This window comes from Leucoraja erinacea, chromosome 1 (genome assembly GCF_028641065.1).
Source record: "Leucoraja erinacea ecotype New England chromosome 1, Leri_hhj_1, whole genome shotgun sequence".
Lineage (NCBI taxonomy): Eukaryota > Metazoa > Chordata > Chondrichthyes > Rajiformes > Rajidae > Leucoraja > Leucoraja erinaceus.
The window spans coordinates 13,725,309-13,752,211 of NC_073377.1; the positions used below are offsets into that span (position 1 = coordinate 13,725,309).

Here is a 26,903-nt window from a genome sequence, read left to right on the forward strand (position 1 = left end):
CTCCATAGATGCTGCTGCACCCGCTGAGTTTCACCAGCATTTTTTGTGTACCTTTGTGTCTATCTTTGCTCTTTTAACTGCAGTTCTGTTTTTATTTTAGACGTAGAGTAATAGAACTGGACATTCAGTTTGAGCCAACGAGAATTGACTCCTTAAATCAAAGATAATGGCAAGCTATGATAATTTGTATTTATTGCATTAAGAAGATACCTGTACATTACAAACTCTAAAAACATTTCATCCATCGGGTTCTTACCTGCAGTAGCCATGTGAGATAGAAGTAGCAAGTGTTGAATTAAGAGCAAGAGTTTATGGTGAGGACTCGTGCATCCCAGCTCCATCGCCTGACAGTGTAAAAGCTTCTCAGAAACCGAGATGTGGTGTTTCTTTTATCTTAAGCCATGCATTCAAGCTCTGTTGCTTCCTGTTCAACTATACCTTATGAAAGTCAAACAGACACAATGCATGCGACCAGCCACAAGTTTCCTGCTTAGAATTTAAATAGATATCTGATTACACATCTGCATCTTTTTGTCTCCATTTCACTGTTACTATCTCCACCCCTCTACCAATCACCCACCTCACCTGATTCCATGTATCTACCTCTTCCTCTCATCTCTCTCTACCAGCTACTGTTCCTCTACTCCATAGGTTTGAAGAAATGTCCCAAACAGAAACGAAGACGTCCATTTTTAGTTAATTTAGTTTAGAGATGCAGCGCAGAAATGGGCCCTTCGGCCCACCGAATCCGCACCGAGCAGCGATTCCCGTGCATTAACGCACTAGGGACAATTGACATTTATACCAAGCCAATGAACCTACAAACCTGTATGTCTTTTGAATGTGGAAGGAAACCAGTCACGGGGAGAACGTACAAACTCTGTGCAGACAGCACTCGTAGGCGAGATCGGACCCGGGTCTCTGGCGCTGTAAGCGCTGTAAGGTAGCAAATCTACCGCTGCGCCACTGTGCCACCCACAGATGCTGCCTGGTCTACTGAGTTCCCCCAGCACTTTGTTTTTTTTTAAAGAATAGAGCCAGATAGCATGGAAGTGGGCTCTTCCCCCAACATGTTCAAGACAACAAATAAACCAATCTAAGCTGATGTCGTTTACTCGCATTAGGCCCATGTCCCTCTAAATCTTTCCTATCCATGTTACCTGTTTGAATGTCTTTTAAAAGTTGTTATTGTGCCTGCCTCAACCACTTTCTTTGACAGCTCTTTCCATCTCATGTGTGTAAAGAAGTTAGGTCCCTTTTTAAATCTTTGCCTCTCTCACCTGAAATACTTACACTGCAGGTTTTCATTCCCTAACCCTAGGAAAATGATTGTGTCTTCACACTATCTATGCCCCTCGATCTTTTATATACCTCTGTAAGGCCACGGTGCCATCAGACTCCTACACTCCAAGAAAGATAGTCCTAGCCTACCCAACCTTTCCCTGTAGCAATGCCCACGAGTCCAAGCAACAGTCTTGTTGATCTTCGATGGACTCCTTCCAGCTTAACAGCAGTGTAATCAAAGCAGTACAGAATACAATGAGGAGGGGTTGAGGCAGGTTTGTGAGATGGACCGGGCTGCTTCCCTCACACAAACTACACACATTAACTGTGGGGGACAAACCAAACTTACGTCCCACTCATTTTGGTTGTGCTGAAGGCTATGTTTCCCACAACTTCATACTAAAATGTCATGGAAACAAAACCCAAAGGTTGTGGCAGCTTTGAAGCAACACTGATTGTGTAAAATGACTGACGTTGCAGCTTGGAGTTCATTACAATTGAGAATTTTGCTGCAATTTTCATAATTTACAGCTACAATAACTTACCGTTTATCTATCTATCTATCTATCTATCTATCTATCTATCTATCTATCTATCTATCTATCTATCTATCTATCTATCTATCTATCTATCTATCTATCTATCTATCTTATAAAACTGAGTGTGTGTGTGTGTGTGTATGTGTATGTGTGTGTGTCTGCTTGACTTGTGGCTGCCAGCCTTTAATTCGCTGCTACACCAACACCAGACGCAGAATTGCCGAGATTTTTTCCATTTCGGTAGAGATTTCACTTTTTATTCCAAGTATCCACTCCTGATTAAATTTCATCGTGCTTAGGTACACATTTTTAATAAAACCCTTCTCCCCCCCCCCTCCCAAAATTAAAAAAAAAAAAACAGCCCTCAGCCACAGAATGTTGGTGAACGTTCAATCGTGTGATGTCACAATGCCCAATGCTCACAGATGTCCAATCGGAATGGACCATTTACATATGCCTTTGCAGCAGCCCCCCCCCCCCCCCCCCCCCCCCCCCCCCCCGCGTCATCACGTGTGGAATAGAGAAAGAGGATTGGGGGTGATAAGGGATGGGGAACAGGGACTGTCCCTACCCCTCCCCCTCCACTCTCCCTCCCACTATATCCCCTCTCCCCCCCACACCCCTCCCCCTCCCTCCACACTCTTCCCCCTCCCTCCCCTACCCCATCTCCCTCCTCTCCCCCCTCCACAACACCTCTCCTCCCCCCCCCCAACCTTCCCCCTCTCCATCCCCTCCCCCCCCTCCCAACCTCTCTCTCTCCCCCCTCCCCCTCCCTCCCTCCACCCTCCTCCCCCCCCCCTCCTCCCCCCCTCCCTCCCCCACCTCCTCCCCCCTCTCCACCTCATCTCTCCCCCTCCCTCTCCCCACTCCCCACACCACCCCTACCCTCTCCCTCCTTCTCCCCCTCTCCCCCCACCCTCCCTCCCCCCTCCCCACTCTTTCCCCCTCTACCACCTCCCACTCCTCCCCCTCCTCCTCCCTCCTCCCTCTCCCCTCCCCCCTCTCGCCCCACACCCCCTCCTCCCCCCCTCCCCCCACCCTCCCCTCCTCTCTTCCCCCTCTCCCTCCCCATCCCCTCTCCCTCTCCCCCACCTCCTCCCTCTCCCTCCCCTCCTCCCTCCCCTCCCTCCTCCCCTCCCCCCTCCTCTCCCTCCCCCCTCCCGCCCCCTCCCTCCTCCCCCCTCCCCTCCCCACTCCCCTCTTCCCCCTCCCCCACCTCCTCCCCCTCCCTCTCCTCCCCCTTCCCCTCTATCTCCCACTTCCACCACCCCCACCTCTCTCCCCTCTCCCCCTCCCTCCCCTCCCCCCCTCTTCCTCCCCTCTCGCTCTCCCAATCCACACTCTTCCCCCTCTCTCTCCCCTCTCTCCCCCTCCGTCTTTCCTCTCTCCCCCCCCTCTCTTCCCTCCCTCCCCCCCCTCCCCCTCCCTCCCCCCCTCCTCTCCCCCCCCACCCCCCTCTTCCCCCCCTCCCCCACCCCCTCTCCTCCTCCCTTTCCCCCCCTCTCTCCTTCCCTCCCTCTCCCCTCCCCTCTCTCTCCCCTCTCCCCCCCCCTCCCTCCCTCCCCCTCTCTCTCCCCCCCCCTCTCCCCCCTACCCATCTCTTGCCTCTTCTACCACTCTCCCTACCCCTCTGCCCCTCTTCGGCACTCTTATCCTCCCCCTTCCCTCACCACTATTTCTCCCTCTCCCCCTCCCATCCCACTCTTCCCCCCCCCCCCCCACTCTCCCCCCCCCTCCCCCTCCCTCCCTCTCTCCCCCTCTCCCTCCTCCTCCCCCCCTCCCCCTCTCCTCTCCCCCTCCCCCACCTCTCTCTCATCCCCTCCCCCGACCACCCACTCTCCTCCTCCCCTTCCCCCATTCTCCTCAGCCCTCTCCCTCCTCCCCCCCTCCCACCCCTCCCCCAACCTTCTTCCCCCCGTCTCCTTCCCCTCTCTCTTGCACCACTCCCCCGCTACCCCTCTCCCACCCCCCTACCCCCCCCCTCTCCACTTCTTGCCCTCCCCCCGCTCTCCTCCCACTCCCCATTTTCCTCCCCCTTCCCATCCCCCTCTCTCCCTACCCCGCTCTCCTCTCTCAAATCTCTCCTGTTTCCTCCTCCCCCTCTCCCCTCCCACTCCTCTTCTCACCCTCCTCCCCTCCCCCATCTGTGTGTTTGGGGGGTGGTTACCGCGAGTGTGATGCCGCAGCCCCCCCCCCTCCGCAAATCACGTCGGGGAAACAGATCCAACGGGCCTGCATTTGGTCTAGTATATATATATATCTACAGCCAGACATTAATAGAATACTTCACAGTTCATTATTGATGTGCTATAATGCTGAGAACTATATTCTACACTCTGCATCTTTCCTCGTTGCTCTGTCTCTGTACTTAAGTATGGGTTGATTATATCCGTGTATGGCATTATTTGATCTGATAGCACAAAAACCAAAAAAAATGCTGTACCTCAGTACATGTGACAATAATAAACCTAACCCTAAACCTGGGGAAACTGGAGATATTCAGCAGCATGGATGGAAAAATATGGTAAATATTTCAGATCAATTACCTTTTATCATAACTTTGTTGGCTGATCATGTAAATATTTCACATAACACTTTGGGCTACCAGGAAGATCCTGTGGATTCAGTAAAGGGCAGCACGGTAGTGGTAGAGTTGCTGCCTTACAGCGCCAGAGATCCGGATTCGATCTTGATTACAGCTGCTGTCTGTAGGGAGTTTGTACGTTCTTCGCGTGACATGATCACATTGAATGGCGGTGCTGGCTCGAAGGGTCGAATGGCCTACTCCTGCACCTATTGTCTATTGTCTGTTGACCGCATGGGTTTTCTCCGAGATCTTCAGTTTCCTCCCACACTCCAGATGTACAGATTTGTAGGTTAATTGATTTGGGTTTGTACACTTGGTATAAGTGTAAATTGTCCCATGTGTGTGTAGACTTGTGTTAATGTGCGGGGATTGCTGGTCGGCGTGGACTCAGTGGGAGAGCCTGTTTCCACGCTGCATCTCTAAACTAAACTATTTCTGGAGTAAACAGTGAAATGTATTACTCATTATCACCTTCCCTACGCCCAACAATGGACCATTGTGGGCTCCATTTTACCTTGATCATTATTGCTGGCTTTGATCTGTCTTTTTAGCATATCTTTCATCAATTTGTTTGATGTACCTTTTCATATCTCTTGGTTCCCTCTACGCTAACCCTCAGTCTGAAGAAGGGTCTCGACCTTTGAAAATAGGAAGGCTGTGGCCTAGCGTTTGGAACAAAATAGAAATTAACCAGATTGTGCCCAGATCACACACACACACACACACAAACAAGAGAAGAGTTTTAGTAATATAGATGAATAAATGCATAATGTGGAAAATGGGATTAGTTTAATATTCCTTGGTCAGTATGACATAATGGGCCCAATATTCTCTTTTGTAACTGTAATTTTATAAATGCCCATAAAATGTTGATTCTGTCTGGTATTTATGCACCAGCATTTTTGTGTTCTGGGCTCTGTCTGGGCTTCAGTTCCTGCATGGAATCTGCTCCTAAGTTAGATAAGTAGGGTAATTCACCACAGACATGCAAAGAATGTAAGAGGACAATAATCCTTGACGATTCTGGTTTCTCCAACTAAAAATCAGCTTGAACATCATCTTTAAAAATGTGTTTGCTTATCTAACTATGGATCATTATTTAATTTGGGGAAAAAAAGCTACCCAGAGAGTACAAAGATATTACCCTTGTCACGGAAGAGTACAATGTTAGTAAGTTGTAATGATTAATCATTTGGGAGGTTGACTGCTTGAAGTCTACGATTCATGGACTTCACCAGTTGCTGGGTGTTCTGGTGATGCTCTGCCAGGCCTGTATTGCAGCCATCTTTAGCTTATGCTTGTTTTGGGGGCTAGTCCCCTTCAGTTTTCTCTTCTACACATCTCAAATTGTGGCGTACAGAGGCAAATAAATAAATGATAGGCCTTGGTCCCTAACATTATGGAGGGCACTGCATTGCTACCAGATCTCCTCAGTGCAAATAGGACAGTTTTTTTTATTTATGCAGTTTTCCATTATCTTTAAGTCTACAAAATCCATTTCTGTACCTTGATCAGACCCAATTTGATCATTTTTTGTAATAGTATTCGGTATTTACAAGTTATGTTCTGAAAGTTAGTTGCTATCGTCTAAAAACTGAAGTATAATTGGTTAATATATCACCAAATGGAATTGATTATATTGGGCTTTACTGATGTTTGAGTGCAGAAATTGTGCTAAATTTAGCGTGAATTAGAACAACGTGTTGTCTGTTAGTCCACAAAGCTTTTCACTGTACCTCAGTACACGTGGCAATAAACTAAACAACACAAGTGTTTAAAAGAAAATTGCACTGCATCATTCTTTTTATTTACTAATTTTATATTATATATAAACAATATTTAACATAACTATTCATAAAAAGTGGCACCATTTCCTTCTCTCATTTGGAGCAAAGGCAGTCAGAGCATCATTGTGGAAGTATCATCATCAGACAGACTACTGTATTTCAATAAGGTCCGTTATCAGTATCTCCATCAGGGTAATTAATCCAGACTTCCAAATGTCACTCTAGGTCAGAGAACAAATCAACTACAAAGTGCTGTTTAAGAATACCATCCCAGAAAATCCAACAAACTATAACACCAATAGCATTTTTGAGAAGGAAATGGAAAATGTTATCCCTATATCAACAGGCTTCAGAAATTGTTCATTAAGGAGGTGGGCTATTAAAGCAGTGCATCAGAAGCAAAGTAAATAAAAATAATTCACATCTCCATTCTATTGTAAATAATTGCCATCTGATTGTTGTTTTTGTGTAATCATGTACAGGTTTGTAGTGATCATGTGGACATTTGGAGGTATAAAAATACGTAACAATTGCATCTGAAGTATAAAGCCAAAAGACAGCTTTGAAATATAAAAAGATATACAAGACTGAAATTCAAATTCAGTTCAAGATATTTAAAATAACTTGTGATTCCTATAAGTTGTCACAGGGTCACACAGCATGGAAACAGGCACTTTGGTACACCGAATCCATGCCAGCGCATTGACCATCCATTTACACTAAGCCTATATTAATCCCATTTTTATTCTCGATACATTCTTCCCAATTCCCCCTAGATTTACTGCTCATCTAGACACAAGGCGCAATTTACAGTGGGCAATTAGCCTCTCAACCTGCAAGTGTTTGGGATGGGAGGGGGAAAACCTACGAGGTTACAGGGAGAAAGTGCAAGCTCCATACAATCAGCACACTGGGTCTCTGGTGTTATGTCGGCAGCTCAACAAGATGCACCACCCAGCTGTTGTGATGAGTTCCAGGCAATTCTGAATCCGCCAGCTTCTGTGACAAAATCCATTAGTTATCCTTTCCACCAAGTGTATATACTGGTTTCAAGTTTAGGTTTAATGCACGTTACCTACTAACTACAGAGTAAGAAGTCATCTGGACCATTGAATCCACGCGGCATCCAGAAAATCCGAGTCTCATTCCATTCTTCTCATTCCCCTGTAGTCCCGCCATTGATTCTCTCCCAATAACAAATTATTTGATTCTTTAAGGAGTCAATTTACAATAGCCAATTAACCGAGTAGTACTTCTTTGGGACGTGGGAGAAAATTGGAAGACCTGGAAGTGCGTGCGTGCAAAGATGGAGAATGTGCAAAGTCCACGCGGATGACAGTCACCGGCAGAATTGACCATGCAGCTCTAGAGCTGGGAGACAGTGTTAACTGCTACACCACTGTGTGTCAACCTATGAAGGCGATAAAGAGACAAGTGACCATTTTGGAACTTTGGTTACAGAAAGTCCTCCACTCTATTAGATTGAAGCAGACACAAGTTTTAACAAGAAAAATAAAAAAGATTTCAGGGGCATTCAAATCCACCAAAAAAGAAAATTCATTGCGGTTAGAGTGACAAGATGCAAGAGGCCAGAAATAAAATCTTGCTTGGAGATTGATGGATTCGGAGATTGATAGATTCTTGATTAAAACGGGTGTCATGGGGTTATGGGGAGAAGGCAGGAGAATGGGGTCGAGAGGGAAAGATAGATCAGCCATGATTGAATGGCGGAGTAGACTTGATAGGCCAAATGGCTTAATTCTGCTCCTATAACTTACAAATATGAATTTAGTCGATGTTAGGAACAAGTTCAATTATCATATTCAGGTTATTTTCAGCAAACAATGGAGATATCAAGTATGCAGAATTTAGATCGACAGGTAGGACAAGGCACCCGATTTGAAAGCCACGTTTCTGGATGCTGCTGGTCCTGGCGGCTGGCAAACCATTTCCCCATGCAGGTCAGGCACCACATCGGACGGCAGTAGCATTGCTGACATTCACCATCATTTGGCTCCATGCAGATTTTGACAAGTTTGATGTTCGCAGCTGTCTGCATGCAGCCAATACACGATTCCAATTCCTGTATTAAAGAAATTAGGTACATTTAATTAAAACATGTATCCTAATGGGCCTGTCCCACTTGCGCTACTGCAGGAGACTATGCGGTCGCCACATGTTCGCGGGTGGTTGCAGGGGAGTCGCCTTCATGAACTCCTTCACCTTCGTGAGGAGTTCCCGCATTCTGGGAACTAGTCGCGGCCTCATTATGGTTGCCATGAATTTTTCAACATGTTGAAAATAGTTCCCCCTGAATTCTCGTGCCGTAGGTGGGTCGCCAGGGGGAACTAGTGGGTTGCCAGGAGGTCGAAGGTCCTCGTAGGGTGTAGCCGGTGCTGACCTGTGAATTTCATTGGCTCATTGGGGAAATAAAACGTAAGCAGTAGTTTTCAGAAACTAGGATAACCGACCGGTAATGTTAAATGTCCGCCGAGCTTCACAGTCGTATATCTCTGGCTTCTTAAAAGTTGTCTCCACTCCTTCTCCCCCCCCCCCCCCCCCCCCCCCCCCCCCTCCTCTTTTAAAGGACTTACGTGACCCTTCCCGTTCACTGTTCTTTCACCGTCTTAATTACAGCGCCAACCTTCCTGTTTATCGCGGTGTGTGTCTGTATCGCATTGGCTTTGCACCGTGTGTGTGTGTGTGTGTGTGTGTGTGTGTGTGTGTGTGTGTTTGTGTGTGTGTGTGTGTGTGTGTGCGCGCGTGCATGCGCTCCACTCTGACAATCGCCGGTTTCTCAGGCGACTGTCAAGTCCAAAAATCGCGTAAGTGGGACAGGCCCATTAGGATTCTGTGACATCTTTGTGATTCTGTAAATTTACAAAGTTCCCATTCGTACAGAATTATTCCTCCAATAATATATTTAATTCTGCCACACTTGTTTTGATTGGAACTGGCACAACTGCATCTTCAATGTTTAATGTTTTATGCGTCATTCCTAGCTGTCACTGTATGTCATGTTGTCACTTGCGGGCGGAGCACCAAGGCAAATTCCTTGTATGTGAATACTTTGCCAATAAACTTATTAATTCTATCAAGATCAATGCCATCTTTCATTTGCTGACAGCACCACTGGTGGAATCAAATCATTGTCATGTGAGGTGGCTTCAATTTGAACTTTCTTTCATTTAAAAAGTGAAAACCTATCCTCTTTTGAACAATAAAAAACCTTAATATACATGCATCTTTTACAACCTTGGTGTTTGTCAGGGTCTAATAGTCAAAAGATTACCATTTTATAGTATGGTCACAGGAGCAACATCAATTAACATAGCACCCAATTTGGTCTCACTCCCCAACTCCCACAAACAACAGCAAATCCAATTGCAGGTGACAACGACAACAATCAACACATACGGTACAATACACCTACAACATTCAAGACACTTGGACAGATCCATGGATAGGAAAGATTTAGAGGGATTTGGGCCAAACACAGGCAAATGGAACTACCCAAGATGGTGCATCTTGGTCTGCATGGACGAGTGTGGCTGAAGAGCATGACTCTTTAAAAAAAAAATCCCCTTCTCTCTTTTAAACACTTGCGTTGAATGGCACAGTGGTGCAGCGGTAGAGCTGCTGCCTTACAGTGCTAAAGAGATCCTGACATCACTGCGACCACATGGGGTTTTTTCCAGATGCAATAAGCTGAACCCATCTAGCTGTCCTCTGTTTCCTGTGTTTGTTCATTGGTATATTCATAATAGTTTTAATAATATTAACATTTGTTACAACACTTGGTGAAGACGACACATTTTCCTTTTTGACATGGGCTTACTATTACCATTTTAAAGTATGGTCACAGGAGCATCAATTGGCATAGCACCCAATTTGGTCTCACTACCCAGCTCCCTCAAACAACAGCAAATCCAATTGCAGGTGACAATGACAATTATAATTACAAAGAGCACGGTTTCTATTTTGCTTTGGGATGTCTGGGAACCCTTATGATGATGTTGAAGAGAGGAAAATGGGATCAGATCCCAATTCTTTCAGCCAGAATGAGGCCCACAAGGACATTTTTTAGGAAACGTTCATAAGGAAAAATTATTAATGCAGTAAAATCTTTCCACAGCAGACTGCAAAATTTCTTTAATGTCAATTATAGGCTAGCCATCGAGAGTCTTTATGGGCGCAAAATTCATCATTGCCACTTTTATTTTAATTAAACATTTGCTGCTTGATTTTACATTGCTTGCATTTTGTTTTCTGTTGCCTTACATCTAATTACACACCCTGTTTCATTTACTTTATAGCTTTAGTATTTTCTCGATGCTGCACTCTTCCTTGTATTAGCTTTTTAATGTGCTGAAAAATGACCGTTTTTTCATTTGCGAAGTCAAACAACTTACTAACAAATAGGACTAATTTATTTAGGCATGGACCAGTTGGATTGAAGAATCTTTCTCCATGCTGAATAACTCAGTGACTTCAAAAATCGAATTTGACCAAAAAAAATGTAATTGAAGGACGTAGAAGCAAGAAGGAGGATTGATAACCTGGCTAAGGAGGTTGGTTTGAAAGAGTGTGAGAAAGATTAGAGGGAGAGCAGAAGTAGTAGGATGGAGCTATTGAGGAGATTGCAGAAAAAGAGTGAAATCTGAATGGACACAAGGAACTGCAGTTACTGGAATCTGCATAGGTCACAAAGTGCTGGAGTAACTCAGCAGGTCAGGTAGCATCTTTAGAGGACATATATAGGCAACGTTTTGGGTTGGGACCCTTCTTCAGACGGATGGTAGCAGGGGGAGAAAGCTGGAATAGAGGTGGGGGTGAGACCACACCCTTCAAGTGATAGGTTGAAAGCTGCCCAAGCAGAATATGAGGTGCTGTTCCTCCAGTTTGTGTGGTCTCACTTAAACAATGGAACAGATCCAGGACTGAGAGGCTGTTAAGGAAATGGGAAGGGGAGTTAAAATGGTTAACAAACAGGAAATCCAGCAGGCCTTGACAGAACAAGGGCAAGTGATCAGTGAAACAACTACCTCGTGTACACTTGGTCTCGCCGATGTAAAGAAGGCTACATTGAGAGCATCAAATGCAGCATATAAGGTTAGAGATGGTGCATGCGAGATCTGTTATAGCTAGATCTGAAGCCAAAATGAAAACACAAAAGTAATGAAATCTGATGAAAGTAGGGAAAGGCAGCAAATTATTAGCTCAGGTACCTTGTGTACATAGAAACATAGAAAATAGGGGCAGTAGGCCATTCGGCCCTTCGAGCCTGCACCGCCATTCAATATGATCATGTCTGATCATCCAACTCAGTATCCTGTACCTGCCTTCTCTCCATACCCCCTGATCCCTTTAGCCACAAGGGCCACATCTAACTCCCTCTTAAATATAGCCAATGAACTGGCCTCAACTACCTTTTGTGGCAGAGAATTCCAGAGATTCACCACTCTCTGTGTGAAAAATGTTTTCCTCCTCTCAGTCCTAAAAGATTTCCCCCTTATCCTTAAACTGTGACCCCTTGTTCTACACTATAAAGGCAAAGATTAGTGACTGATTCACAGCTTTTGCTGATTCATATTATCTTGTTTTTGAAGTAACTGTGTCCACCATTAGCTTTGCATGGCAATCATGTTATTTCCAGTCATTTCCTTAGGAATGTTTATTTATTTTACCATTTCTGTCCACATTTGATTTGTCCCTTTATCCTTTTTTCATTTAACATGTTCTGCTTCCCATAATTTCAAACATACTCTCCAACTTTCCCACCTGTATTTAAAACCTGTTACATCTTCAATAGTTCTCCACTTCTGATGAAGGTCATGTCACAAGCAGAATTAGGTCATTGGGCCCATCAAGTCGTCTCCGTCATTCAATCATGGCGGATCTATCTCTCCCTCCTAACCTCATTCTCCGGCCTTCTCCCCATACCCCTGACCCCGTACTAATCAAGAAAGATTATCTTATATAACTAAAAGTATTTGTCGTGTGTGTGTGTGTGTGTGTGTGTGACCGTGTGAGAGAGGATCTGGTTAATTCCTATTTTCTTCCCACAGCCTTCCCATTTTCACACATCCTACTCACATTTTTCCCATCACGGCGATAAACATCTTCCCGTCGCAGTCCCACCTATATTTCTGAAGTTATTAATAAGTAAGTTTTAAAAGCAGCTGCAAAAACTCACCCAATTCCGAAAAAACCCCGAGTGATGTCACAATGCACTCGCAAGGTAGGACTGGACACTCCGGGAGGGAGGGGCACTCCAGCTCTCGCAGTGAACAAGGAGCGGCAGCGGCTGCCGGCGCCCGGCCCCTGGTGGGGAGGGTAGTACTGTAGCTGGAGTGAGGGCCAAGCCCGGGGCTTGAGATGGGGCCGTGAAAGACGCCACCGCTGGAACCAAGGACAAGCCTGGGTCCGGGGTCAGAGACGAGCCCGGAGATGAAGTCCTGGCCTGCACTGGAGCCCAGGCGGCGGCCGAGCTGACAGCTGGAGATGGTGTGTGTGCGTGTATCTGGTTGATTCCTATTTTTTTCCAAACACTAGGCCACAGCCTTCCCATTTTTACAATGGGTGTGCACTTGGTCTAGTCAACTCTAAATATTTACACCTTTTCAGATTTTTATTATTTTTATGTTGTCAAATGGTCTTAGTGCGATATTGGCAAAGAGTACCGTTTCATTGAGATACCATACCTGGTTGCCAGAAAGATGATAACGTTGATTCAGCTCCACTTGGATTTTGAATGTGTCAAGAAACATGTCACTCAGAGACTGATGGATGACCACATTATGGGCATTCCGTATTGTTGTATGGAGCTTCTCACGCAGTTCACCATATTCTGTTGAATTCAGCCTGCAAACAGAACAAAACAAACATGAGCTTCAGTTTGTGATGAGAAATAACCTTAGCTTTTTTTCCCTTTCATTTGCATCCCACTTGTTATGGTTTTGTTGTTGTGGGCTGAAGGGAGAGAACATAGAACAGTACAGCACAGGAACAGGCCTTTCTGCACAGAGTCACTTGCCTAGAGTAGGGAAATCGAGGACCAGAGGACATAAGTTCAAGGTGAAGGGGAAAAGATTTAATAGGAACGCGAGGGGTAAGTTTTTAACACAAAGAGTGGTGGGTTTATGGCTGCCAGAGGAGGTAGTTGAGGCTGGGACTATCCGATCGTTCAAGAAAGTTAAACAGGTACATGGATAGGACAGGTTTGGAGGGATATGGACCATGCGCAGGCAGGTGGGCCTAGTGTAGCTGGGACATGTTGGCCGTTGTGGACAAGTTGGGCCGAAGGGTCTGTTTCATTACTGTATCACTCTATGACTATGCCTCATAATTTTATATACTTCAATCAGGTCTTCCCTCGGCCTCCGATGCTCCAGAGAAAACAGTCCAAGTTGGCCCAATCTCTCCTTATAGATAATGCCTCCAGATGACTTAACAGGTATTAACCAAAGGACATTAGAAAATCATCTTAAAAGGGATATTAGTTTAGTTTAGAGATACAACACAGAAATAGGCCCCTCGGCCCACCAAGTCCGTGCTGACCAGCGACCCCCACATTCTAATGCCCTATTTAAGATCTTATTCTCACAAGGGATAATTTACAATCATACCAAGCCAATTAGCCTACAAATCTGTACATCGTTGGAGTGTGGAGGAAACTGGAGCTCCCATGCAGGTCACAGGGAGAATGTACAAACTCTGTACAGACAGCACCCATAGTCAAGATCGCACCTGGGTCTCTGGCGCTGTAAGGCAACAACTCTACTGCTGCGCCACCGTGCTACCCTATTGTTTCAACTTTTAAGCAGCTTTAAGTTGGATAAATAAATTGCCGATAAAAGGAACTGCAGATTCTGGTTTACAAAAAAAAGTCAAAATCCTAGAGTAACTCAGCAGGCCAGGCATCATCATTGGAGAACATGGATAGGTATTCCTCTCAGAGATGCTGCATCACCCACTGAGTTACTCCAGGATTTTGCGTGTTTTTTAAAATTAAATTGGTTTTCTGCATGTAAACTAGACTCCATCACCTACCTAATGTCAAATGGTGTGATGCGTGGATTGATGACGCCCACTTGGATGGTTAGAAATTGTACAGGAGTACTTAGGTCGGGACACAGTTCGTGTTGCCTTGATTCAGTCAGTGTGAGGTGAATGTCCTGTTGCTGTGCCACGTGAACATGATAAGTAGTCACCTTCATCACCCAGGTGTCGGTGACAATAACTCGCGCTCCTGGTGCACCAGAGGCAAATTTATCAATCCTTCGGAACTCTATATTAATAGAGGATGCCACAGCTCTCCAACTGGATTGGGGAAGGGCATAGTATGCAAGGCTCCGGGCTATTGGATGATTACTCCAATTCTTTGAAGACCAGTACAACACGATGAGACTAACAACGGCAGGAGTTAGCACAGCTACCAGCAAGTAAATAATCCATCCCCAGCTCACAAGAAAGTAGTTCGTTTCATCAGAAGATGCAAAACACATTCCTGCATAATAGCCTGCAATAAACAAACAAGTGGTAAAATGTAAATTCACAACAGGTAAAGTAAACATTAAAAAAAGAATGATTAAATACTATTTATACAGCTGATGTCAGAATTTAAAAAAACAATAATCCTCCACATTTCACTCTGTGACCTTGCCTTTTCTCCAAAATAACCCTTGGCCTCAGGTGTCATCTGAGAGACTTGTTAAGTGGCCACTTAATGTAGAAACAAAGAACTACAGATGCTGGTTTAGAAAAAAAAAAGACAGAAGCTGATGGAGTAACTCTTTTTGATTGGATTGCACCTTATGGTTCTATAGTTTTCAATGAAACATAAAAGAAAAAAAATCCATACTGTAGATGCAATAGATGACCAATTTGAACTGACACAAGAAAAAAAAGAATCATTGGGACTGCTCAGTCTTGTACAGATGCTGACCTGAGAAAACTTTATAATTGGCATACAAGAACCAGAGGAAGAGACAGTTAATTTACTGTACTCGTTAAAGTTGAACCACTGTGGAAATAAGAAAAAAATACTGGAAAAAGCAGATAAATCAGGGAAGAGCAACAATATCAATTGATGTGTTAATTGAAGTTGCGGTACTGGTCTAATAACTGGAATTAATTCACTGCTCAAAGAATTATCAATTTTGTGTGGTGTGTGTTGGATGGTATGCATTAAAAAAAAAACCTTTACATTAGAACAGTGGCACACAGAAACAGTCCCTTCAGCCTACAATGTCCATATCGAACATGACACCAGGTTAAACTAATTTATGCCTATCAAAAAGCCTCTTAAATGCTGCTATTGTAACTGCCTCCACCAGCAGCCCTGGCAGCATGCTCCATGCATCCACCACTCACATTTGTCCAGCACATCCCCTTCAGCTGCACCCTCACCTTAAAGCTAGGCTTTAACATTCCAACCCTGGGAAAAAGGTTCTAACTGTCTACCCTAGCGATGCCTCTCATAATTTTTTACAATAGTATATAATAATAAATGTATTTGTATAGCACATTTAAAAACAACTCATGTTGACCAAAGTGCTTCACATCAGTGCAGGTACTAATTTGATACATACAACAGTAGACAGACCTAACAATACATACATAAACTGTATACCGCACCCCCTCAGAGGAGCTCAAAAAGGCTAGGGAGTAGAAATAAGTTTTGAGTCTTGACTTAAAGGAGAATATGGTGGGGGCAGTTCTGATGAGGAGTGGGATGCTATTCCACAGTCTAGGTGCTGCAACCGCAAAAGCGCGGTCACCCCTGAGCTTAAACCTAGATCGAGGGATAGTCAGTATCCCGTGGTCAGTTATCAGATATCCTGCTATCAGATCCATTGACCTCCAGCACTCCAGAGAAATCAATCCAACTTTTTCCAACCTCTCCTTTGTGCCAATACCAACTAGTCCAGGTAGCATTCTGTTTATTTTTTAAACACATACGGTAAAAGCATACATAAGCGTGGAAATTTGATGGCATGGACCCATAAACATCTGGCTTAAATGTTTCAGAAACAACAGTAATAACGGGCGTTACACAGAAAAGCTGGAGAAACTCAGCGGGTGCAGCAGCATCTATGGAGCGAAGGAAATAGGCAACGTTTCGGGCCGAAACCCCCCATCAGTAATAACGGGCAGTTCCAAACTGAAATTAGAGACTTTCAAATCTCTCCTCACCAGCAGTTGATTAAATAAATGCCTGTCTGGCCACTAGGAGCAGAATTGAGCCAGTCATCAGCCCATCAAGTCTACTCAATTCTGGCTGATCTATCTTTCCCTCTCAACACCATTCTCGTGCTTTCTCCCATAACCCCTAACACCCGCACTAATCAACAATCTGTCAATCTCCAACATAAACATCCATTGACTTGGCCTCCTCGCCCTTCTGTGGCAATGACTTCCACAGATTCACTACCCTCTGACTAAAGAAATATTCCTTATATTCTGAGGCTATAACCTGTGGTCCCAGACTCTCCCTCTAGTGGGATCCTCTCCACAGCGACTATTCAAGCCTTTCACTATTCGGTAAGTATGCTTCTGAACTTCAAACGGGCGAGATGTGGGCTTTGTGCAACGACCCGGGTTCACATGGCCCTGAATGAATGTCCAGTAGATGGTCTGTCACCCTCTCCCGGGTCCTGGCCGTTCGACCCCCAGCCCCCCGGCCCCAGATCGTCCCCAACAACCAGTCCCCAGTCCCCGCCCGCCCGGTCCGGCCCGGCCCCAGATCGTCCCCAACAACCAGTCCCCAGCCCCAGCCCCAGTCCCAGTCCCAGTCCCGGTCCCAGTCCCCAGCCCCAGTCCCAGTCACCCCGTCCCCGCCCGGTCCGGCCCGGCTGACCTAGCGGCAGCAGCGAGTGAGCCACTAAGGTGGCGGCCGTCCTGCGGATGTGATAGTGCACGAAGCCCAGCTGCTCGCTGCCCAGCTGGTCGGCCAGCAGGTCCTGCACCGTCAGCCCCGCAGACCGAAACTCGGTCGGGGTGAAGACGAAGCAGAAGGACAGGACGACATAGAGCAGCGTGAACACCGCCTCGGGGTTGTTCATCGTCCAGCGCAACGATCCCCGCTCCGCAGGCCCAGGCCCGGTCCCGTCGCCCTGGAAACGCGGTCAGTTCCGGTTCTACCGGTCCCGTCGCCCTGGAAACGCGGTCAGATCCGGTTCTACCGGTCCCGTCGCCCTGGAAACGCGGTCAGTTCCGGTTCTACTGTCACCGTGGAAACGCGTCAGTTCCGGTTCTACTGGCCCGGTCCATCGAGCGCTTGGATGACCCGGAGCGCAGTGTCCATCAAAGATCCTATAGGTCTGTATAGGAGCTATAGCTACAGCTCTGCTATAGGATCTTTGGTGTCCATCATGTCCATGTCCATGTACGGGAGTAAACTTTGGACTTTCATCTGGATTGTTTTTAATGTTATTATGCGTGAAACAAATGCATTTCGTTGTCTCTGTACTGTACACTGACAATGACAATTAAAATTGAATCTGAATCTGAATCTGAATCTGAAATGTTTTAAGTTTCATGTGCGATGCTCCGGTACTCCCTGGGAAACGTCTTCTCATTTTGCACTGTACAACTGTTGCTTTGCAAGATGACAATAAAGGTTGATTGATTAAAAAGATTGATTGAAATTATCTTCTCTTGCGCTTTAAAAAAAATATACAATTTGGATGCATTATCTTAAAGCGCATCTCCAGATGCCATAATCGACCAAGATGAGTTTAGAAACATAGAAATATATGAACATATGAAAGATATTGTCTTATGAAAGACATGATATGATATGAAAGATATAGATATGAACATAGAAACATATGAAACATATTGTCTGAATAAAGCAGTAAAATAAGCTTTCGCGAAAACGTAACATGATGATGTGAATGGAAGGCTTGACAACACTTCACCTATAGATGGTCACCTATTCCTTTTTCTCCAAAGATGCTACCTGACGCACTGAGTCACTCCAGCATGTTGTGGTATAAACCAGCTTCTGCAATTACTTGTCTGTACATCCATCCTTCATTTATATGCCTAGGGATCAGTCTCACCAGTCACTCCCAGACCCACAAACAAAAACAAAAACACTTAAGTCATGGTCTTCGACCTCGAAGGACAAACAACAACAACGACAATATGCCTAGGAAAGCAGCCCAAAGCAATTCATATCGATAGGCAGCTAACATCTACACTGACATTTAATTTTAGCAGCAAGACATCTAACTACTACCACTTTAATCAGTCGAAAGACATGCTGTCAGAACTTGATTGTTGCTTTCACTGGGAGGATGTTGCCCCTTCCACAGCAGTATCTTAAACAATATATTTGAGAAGTGTAAGATCACAGGGAATGACCCGCCCTCGTTCACTGCTCCACCTGGTGATCACTCACCATATTACTGCCCGTACCGCTAATAATTTTATCGTGACCAGTCCAATAAGTATGAAGGTAGACAAAAATGCTGGAGAAACTCAGTGGGTGAAGCAGCATCTATAGAGCGAAGTAGTAGATGACGTTTCGGGTTGAGACCCTTCTTCAGACTGAGTATGCTACTGAGTATACCAATAAGTATGCTATCCATGATGACCTCGGCATCTGTATTCAGTTAACATAAAACGTCAAGAGAAGTAGAAATTGATGGAGGCAAAAGGACAAAAAGTGTTGGAGTAATTCAGCAGCTCAAGCAGCATCTCCGGAGAACATGGAAAGGTGACAATTTGGGTTGAGACCCTTCTTCACTGATGGAAGGAGGTTAGTCGACAGAGAAAACTTTAGAAAAGCTTAGATACAAGGAACTGCAAAATGGTGAAATCTTGGACAAAACGCAAATCGCTGGAGGAACGGGTCAGGCAGCATCTGAGGAGTGAATGGACAGTGATATTTCAGGTTGGGACCCTCCTTCAGGTAGGTGATGTTTCAGGTTGGAAAACTTCCTCAGCCTGGTGACATTTCATGTTAGGAGCCTCCTTCAGAATTCTTTAAAAAAACTTTTTTTTTGGATACAAGATACAATAATTGTATTCTGAAATTCATATGATGTGAGGAAGAAACTATACATGGAGGATGGAGAGTATTAATATACAACATTTACAAGACTTTGGGCAGGTACATGGATAAGAAAGGGCCAAACAAGAGCAAATGGGACTAGATTGGTTGGAAATTAAAGTATAAGTAGTCCTGTCTAAAGTATTAACACCTGTACAAACAAATTGAACTGAATAGATCAGTCTGAAGATGGACGCTAACCAGAAGCATCACCTGTCCATGTTCTCCACAGATGCTGCCTGAACCACGGAGTTACTCCAGCATTTTGCTTTTCTTGTTAAATTCGGCATATGCAGTTCCTTGTTACTACATTGAACTGAATAGCTTGGCTTGAAATTTCCCAACTTCTCAGAATTGTTGTTTAAAAAATGATTGACTTGCTCACTATGCAACCAGCCTAAGATAATATCACAGCAAGCTTTAAAGGATGTGTTAATGTTGTTCATTTGTTAAAAATGTTGGAGGAAAAACAAATAAAACTAAATGTGTTGAATTGGATACAAGTACCTGTGTTATGCCACGTAACGTCAGGGAGGACATCCAGTTTCTAAACAGTAACTTATGTGCAATACATTACTTTGTAAAGGTTTGCAGCATGGTTAAATAGGTCGAGCAGATGGCTGTTGCATGGAGCCTATATGGACACAACGGACTTGTTACAACCTTCCGTGTTAAAATGATGTGTAAAAAAAGATAAAGTGTTGGAGTAACTCAGCAGATCAGGCAGCATCTCTAGAGAACATGTATAGAAACATAGAAAAATAAGTGAAGGAGTATGCCATTTGTGCCGCCATTCAATATGATCATGACTGATCATCCAAAATCAGTACCCCGTTCCTGCTTTTTCCCATATCCCTTGATTCCTTCAGTCGTAAGAGCTAAATCTAACTCTCTTGAAAACATCCAGTGAATTGGCCCTCACTGCCTTCTGTGGCAGATAATTCCACAGATTCACAACTCTCTGAGTGAAAAAATGTTTCCTCAATTCAGTCCTAAATGGCCTACTCCTTATTCTTAAACTGACCCCTGGTTCTTGCCTCCCCCAACATCGGGAACATTTTTCCTGCATCTAGCCTGTCTAATCCTTTAAGAATTTTATATGTTTCTTATATATTTCTTTAAGACCCTTTTAGTTTGGTGACGTGGAAGTGACTAGAATATCATTGAGCACAATTCGATATAAAACGCTAGTAACACCCACAATCTTCCTTTAAGGTTAGTAACTGCAGATGCTGAATTTTATGCCAGAGATGTTGTGTGTCCACTGAGTTACTCCAGCATTTTGCTTCTATCTTTGCTGGAGTAACTCGGCAGGTCAGGCAGCATTTCTGGAGAAAAAGAATAGGTGATGATGTTTCAGCTGGGAACCTTTCCTCAGAAATAAAAAAAACTTTAAAGAGTATTTTAAAGGATTGGACAGGGGGGGGGGGGGGGGATAGGGTGGAATAGAGGCTTATGGTTTCTATAAACTCCTTTAAGTTCATGTGATAGGAGAATAATTAGGCCATTCAGCCCATTAAGTCTGCTCCACCATTCAATCATGGCTGATCTATTTCTCCCTCCTAACCCCATTCTCTTTCCTTCTCCCCATAACTTCTGAGATCCCTATTAATCAAGAATATATCTATCTCTGCCTTAAAAACATCCATTAACTTGGCCTCCACAGCCTTCTGTGGCAAAGAATTCCACAGATTCACCACCGTCTGACTTAAGAAATTGCTCCTCATCTCCAATCTAAAGGAACATTCTTCAATTCTGAGGCTATGACCTCTGGTCCTAAGCTCTCCCTCTAGTGAAAACATCCTCACCACATTCATTGCATCACAAGCCGTTCACTATTCGGTAAGTTTCAATGTGGTATCCCCCTCATCCTTCTAAACTCCAGCGAGTAATAGGCCCAGTGCCGTCAAATGCTCATCATATGTTAACTCACTCATTCCAGGGATCAAGAAACCTCGATCAGTAAAGTGAAACCTCTGGACCCTCTCCCGGGCCATCACACTTCCTCAGCTGAAATGTGTAGGAAGGAACTGCAGAGATGCTGGTTTAAACCGAAGATAGATGCAAAATGCTGGAGTAACTCAGCGGGACAGGCAGCATCTCTGGAGAGAAGGAATAGGTGTAGTTTTGGGTTGAGCCTCTTGTCCAAACCTGTTCAGCAATTTGTGTACTTGTTACTCCAGCATTTTGTGTCATCTTTCCTCAGATATGGGGCCCAAAATTATAAACATAGAAAATAGGTGCAGGAGTAGGCCATTCGGCCCCTCAAGTCGGGACCGCCATTCAATATGATCATGGCTGATCATCCAAAATCAGTACCCCATTCTGGCTTTTCCCCCATATCCCTTAGCCCTAAGAGCTAAATCTAACTTTCTTGAAAGTATCCAGTGAATTGGCCTCCACTGCCTTCTGTGGCAGAGAATTCCAAGGATTCACAGCTCTGGGTGAAAAAGTTTTTCCTCATCTCAGTCCCAAATGGGCTACCCCTTAATCTTAAAACTGCGGACCCTGTTCCTGGATTCCCCCAACACTGGGAACATTTTTCCTGCATCTTGCCGGTCTAATGCTCTAAGAATGTTATGTTTCTATAAGATCTGCTCTCATCCTTCTAAATCCCAGCGAATACAAGCCCACAAAATTGCTCACAATACTCCAAAGGTTTAGTTTGTTTGCAAAAAAAAAACGTTGTGAATTTTGCAAATGTCATTGAGCGCCCTGGCAACCTGTGGGTGGGTGGGTGGTTGGTTGTGAGCAGAGTGCATCACAGGGCGGAGCTGATCCCATAGTAAGCTTTTAGTCCCCACACCCACCACCACGACCAGTGCAGCCTCGCCCTCCAGCTCCCCCGCTGCTGATTGGTCGGTTTGTAACCAGCTGAACTGTGACCTCGGGCGGCGGACGCCTCCTATTGGACGGAGCGGCAAACGGTCGCATTTTTAAATCTGAGCGAGCGCGGGCAGAGATCTCGCTGCCGCTATAGGATCGTCGCTGCCGTCCGTGTGTGTGAGCTCGAGCGAAGATTATAGAGGAGCGCGCGGGGACCGGCGGCCGCAGCAGGGCAGCGGCGACTACAGCAGGGCAGCGCAGAGCGGCTACAGGTGGGACCGGCGGAGCGTTAGGGCGGCCACGACAGGAGGGGGGAGGGCTGGGCTAGGCTAGGCTACAGGTACAGGGGACGGGGCCGCGGCGATGGGGGAGTGAGGAAGGGAGGAGGAGGGAGGGAGGGAGGGGGAGGAAAGAGGAGGAACGTCAGGGAGAGGGGCGGGGCAGTGGTGGTGGGGACCGGGGACGTGCTGCAGGTGGGGAAGGGGAAGGGGAAGGGGAAGAGCGGGGCGGTGGGCTAGTGTTGTTGGGGAGAGGGGACTGGGGCAGTGGTGGGGAACGTGCAGCAGGTGGGGAATGGGAGGAGCAGGGCGGTGGACAAGTAGCTGTGGAGGAGGCTTGACTGCGACGACAGGGAGGAGAGGCAAGGGGGGGGGGGGGAGAGGAGGGAACAGGACAGGTAGCGAAGGGGGTAGAAACTAGGAAGCGCAGATGCTGGCTTACACCGAAGATAGGCACAAGCCGTTCCAGAACAAGGGGGGTCACAGTTTAAGGATAAGGGGGAAATCTTTTAGGACCGAGATGAGGAAAACTTTTTTCACACAGAGAGTGGTGAATCTCTGGAATTCTCTGACGCAGAAGGTAGTTGAGCTATATTTAAGAGGGAGTTCATTGGCTATATTTAAGAGGGAGTTAGATGTGGCCCTTGTGGCTAAAGGGGGGGGGGGGGGGGGGGGGGGGGGGGGGGGGGGGGGGGGGGGGGGGGGGGGGGGGGGGGGGGGTATGGGGGTATGGAGAGAAGGCAGGTACAGGATACTGAGTTGGATGATCAGCCATGATCATATTGAATGGCGGTGCAGGCTCTGAAATGGCCTGAAATGTTTACATTGCTCTTTGTCTTTGCCATCCTTGGGTAAAATGTTAATAATTGTTTCCTTCCATAATGGGGGAGTCCTGCCCTCTTTAAGGGTCCAGTTAAAGCAAGACAGGAACAGACGTGTTAGTTCTTTCTTAAAGGCCTTGTTTAATTCTGGTGGAAACCCACCGCTGCCTGGTGATTTACTAGCCTTAAGCCTACTGATTGCAGCTTCCAGCTCCTTAACAGTAAATTGTGATGTAATTGTATTATTTTGTATCTCACCAATGGATGGCAGGTCGAGTGAGTTAAGAAAACTGCTCATTGTCATTTAGTCAGTTTATGGTGTTTGGAATAGAGTTTCTTATAGTATTCTTCAAATATTCTTTCTATCTCATCTGGCTCGTGTGATAATTGATTGGTTTTAGGATCTCTTATTTTCTGAATTGTATTGGAGGCCTGATGTTTGTGCAGGAGTCTGGCCAGGAGTCTAGTTGCTTTTGGACCTGCTTCATAATAGGTCTGCTTTACAAATCAAACCCTTTTTTCCCTATCTCCCCTGAGGATCTCATCCATCTCCCCCCATATTTCCTTAATCTGTTTTAGTACCAACTGGTCCCGTGTGTTTTTATGTTTTTTCTACCATCTTTCAATGTTTCTACTTTATGTTCATACATAGCTAGCTGGGCTTCTTTTGCGATGATGTCAGGACGATCAGCTTTCCACGTATAACTGCCTTCATAGCATCCCACAGTATTACAGGATCCACATCCCCATTATCATTCTCTTTTATGTACCTTTATATCTCCTCCCTTATTTGTTCCACATTTGCCTTACTATTCAAAATACCCACATTGAGCAGTATTTATTTTTCTACTATTCAGGTGTATTGTCAAGCTGATCGCACTGTGATCAGATATACCTGCCACCCCGATTTTACACTCTGTGATCCTGTGGCTTTCACCCCTATTCATTAAAAAGTAGTCAATCCTGGAGTAGACTGAGTGAGGTACTGAATAAACTTGATCAGATGCATCTTGTTTTTTTTTTTTTTTTAGGCTTGTATCCAAATTATGATTCATGACCACATTTTTCAACACCATTTCTTTAGTATTAAACTCCAGGAAATTTACTGCTATGGATCTAGGTGGTGCGTTACGTTCCGGTTTGCGAGGCAAAGCTCTGTGCGCGCATTGGATCTGTACGTTTGTGTCCATTGTTGCGAGTTCAGTTTTCAAAAGTTGCTCCACAAATTCAGACCTGGAGTTGCACGCTGTAGATGCAAATGTTATTTCTATCTAGTTTTTCTGTTTTTTCATCGATTTAATCAGCACATTTTTCATAGCCATGCTAATTGTCTCAGCCTCTTCGACCTGCTTTGTTTAGTCTAGTTTTGTGGGCGTGGATTTGTTTGGAGTTAGCAGAAATTTTTGGTAAATTTCTAGTTTCAGATCTTTGAGTTTGGCTTTCATGTCTTCTTTGAGTCCTTTAAGTTTATTTAAGTCCACTTTATATTCAGCCCTGAAGTCGCGTATTTCCTTACTGATAGTGTGGAGCATTGAGCGCATGGTTTCTGCAGAGTCATCGTTTGAGCTTTGAGCTTTGTCCATCTCCGGTGAATTCTTTCTTTCTTGTCCATCATGTTTCTTTTTGACTTCTAGTTGTTGCTCCCCCACTCATTCCAATGCAGAATACAGCAAATTGTGTGGCAATTAGTGAATTAAGGGAGGCTAGTTTTAACTTGCTATCGGGAGCTCGAGATTAAGCAGCCATGCAGGAACGGGTAGAAACTAGGAACCACTGATGCTGGTTTACACCGAAGATAGACATAAACCGTTGGAGTAACTCAGTGGGCCATGGAGCATCTCTGGAGAAAAGGGAGAGGATGTAAAAGGTATCTCTTTTCTCCAGAGGCGGTGAGGGGGGGGGGGGGGGGGAGATGAAGAACGAAGTCTGGAGGCAGACACTGGTGGCATATCAGAGGCTTTTAGATAGGCACATGCATTTACGGGGAATCGAGGGACATGGATCGTGTGCAGGCAGAGGAGCTTCGTGCTTGGTTTGAACATTCATTGTGGGTCGAACTACACAGCGCAGTACACCATTGTGCTGTACTGCTCTCCTCTATTTAACTATTAGTCCCATCCAACAGGGTGTGTATTTATTATCGAATCGCAGGTCAGTCTGCAGTACTGTAGTTAACTTGTTTATAATGTGTGTAGGCAAAGTCATAAGTTATAGTTGCAGAATTAGGTCATTTGGCCCATCAAATCTACTTCACCATTTAATCATGGCTGATCTCTTTCCCCCTCAACCCTGTTATGCTGGCTTCTCCCCATGACACCGTACTAATCAAGAATCTGTCAATCTCTGCCGTAGATATATCCATTGACTTGGCCTCCACAATCTGTGGCAATGAATTCCACCGATCACCTCTAACTGAATAGATATGGGTGTAGATCTGGAGTTTGTTATTTAGCTGATTGAATTGAAAAGTGCAAGTTTAGATGGACTATAAATATCATGGTAAAATACCCATCCCATGTAAGAATATAAAAGTGCTACCTGTGGTGTAAAATCAGTCTTATCGGCAGTGTAATGAAATCTGGAATTGTGATGTATTCTGAAAATTAGTGGCCTTATTTATGCAGATATTAGGCCCAATAAATATTTAATGTACAACTTTTTAAATGGTTATTCTTGCTTTGCATCTTTCTCAGCCTATTTTGTTGAGTTTGCATTTGGATGAAAATAATTGTATGGATCTTCAAAGTTCCACTATAATGGATGAACAGTGTAACCCATCGACACCGGTTATGAACACTGGGACATCAACTTTTCGATCTACACAAAAGGAAAATTTCCCTCCTAAAAATGCAACAAAACTTTCCAAGGTGCATTTTACCATTTGTTGTATTAACAGTATGTCCTTCTTGACTTACCCCATTTAGTTTCCTCATTGGGGGTCTCTGCATTGAAACTTCATAATTTCTGCACCAGTAGAGGGAAACAAATGTCTGGTAAACAATTGATACCGATTCCTGTCTCTGGGTTGAACTCCAGACCATATTTTGCTGCCAAAATTTGGTGCCATGTATGTAAAGATGTTGTGGAGATTAACTGTGGAAAAAGGTTGTTTCTATTTTATTGTTTTATTTTTAAGTTAAATTGCAAAGTAATAGCTTGTCTAAGGATCTACAGATGCTGGTTTATACCAAAGATAAACCGAAAATGCTTGAGTAACTCAGCTGGACAGGCAGCATCTCTGGAGTCATGGAGTGATAGTGTGGAAATGGGCCCTTCAGCCCAACATGTCCCAGCTACACATCCGACCTGCATGTGCTTGTTCCATACACCCACCACCCCTTGTGTAAAAAAAAAAAAAGTTACCCCTCGGATTCCTATTAAATCTTTTCCCCTTCATCTTAAACCTATGTCCTCTGGTCCTCGATTCACTTACTCTGGGCAAGAAACTTTGCATCTACCTGATCTATTCCTCTCATGATTTTATGGGGACATGACTTGAGAATTAAGGGACAGAGGTTTAGGGGTAACATGAGGGGGAACTTCTTTACTCTGAGAGTGGTGGCTGTGTGGAATGAGCTTCCAGTGAAGGTGGTGGAGGCAGGTTCGTTTTTATCATTTAAAAATAAATTGGATAGTTATATGGATGGGAAGGGAATGGAGGGTTATGGTCTGAGCGCAGGTATATGGGACTAGGGGAGATTATGTGTTCGGCACTGAC

General features: G+C 44.9%; 3 protein-coding genes across 4 annotated transcripts in view; 1 reads left to right on the forward strand and 2 right to left on the reverse strand.

Moving 5' to 3' along the window:
- Nucleotides 1–26,903, reverse strand: part of ccdc142 (coiled-coil domain containing 142) — a 363,715-nt gene that overhangs the window by 213,346 nt on the left and 123,466 nt on the right. The window lies entirely within an intron of this gene.
- Nucleotides 6,184–17,620, reverse strand: tmem129 (transmembrane protein 129, E3 ubiquitin protein ligase). Its single transcript, XM_055652815.1, has 4 exons — nt 17,059–17,620; nt 14,250–14,718; nt 12,902–13,061; nt 6,184–8,280 (listed from the first exon to the last, which is right to left on the reverse strand). Exons 1-4 carry the CDS (start codon nt 17,261–17,263, stop codon nt 8,032–8,034), a joined length of 1,083 nt encoding a protein of 360 aa, XP_055508790.1. The 5' UTR covers nt 17,264–17,620; the 3' UTR covers nt 6,184–8,031.
- Nucleotides 22,241–26,903, forward strand: part of LOC129707544 (transforming acidic coiled-coil-containing protein 3-like) — a 36,377-nt gene continuing 31,714 nt past the window's right edge. The window contains exons 1-2 of the mRNA XM_055652715.1: nt 22,241–22,358; nt 25,879–26,052. Coding sequence (XP_055508690.1) covers nt 25,918–26,052 — 135 coding nt within the window. The 5' untranslated portion in view covers nt 22,241–22,358; nt 25,879–25,917. The remainder of the gene's footprint in view (nt 22,359–25,878; nt 26,053–26,903) is intronic.

What these genes read in the sequence shown, in the direction of transcription:
- tmem129 (XM_055652815.1), bottom strand. Translation starts at nt 17,263, where the DNA reads ATGAACAACCCCGAGGCGGTGTTCACGCTGCTCTATGTCGTCCTGTCC. An exon ending in TCACTCGCTGCTGCCGCTAG is followed by an intron (nt 14,719 to 17,058) that starts GTCAGCCGGGCC and finishes TGTTTATTGCAG; the next exon opens with GCTATTATGCAGGAATGTGT. An exon ending in ATCATCTTTCTGGCAACCAG is followed by an intron (nt 8,281 to 12,901) that starts GTATGGTATCTC and finishes TCTTTAATACAG; the next exon opens with GAATTGGAATCGTGTATTGG.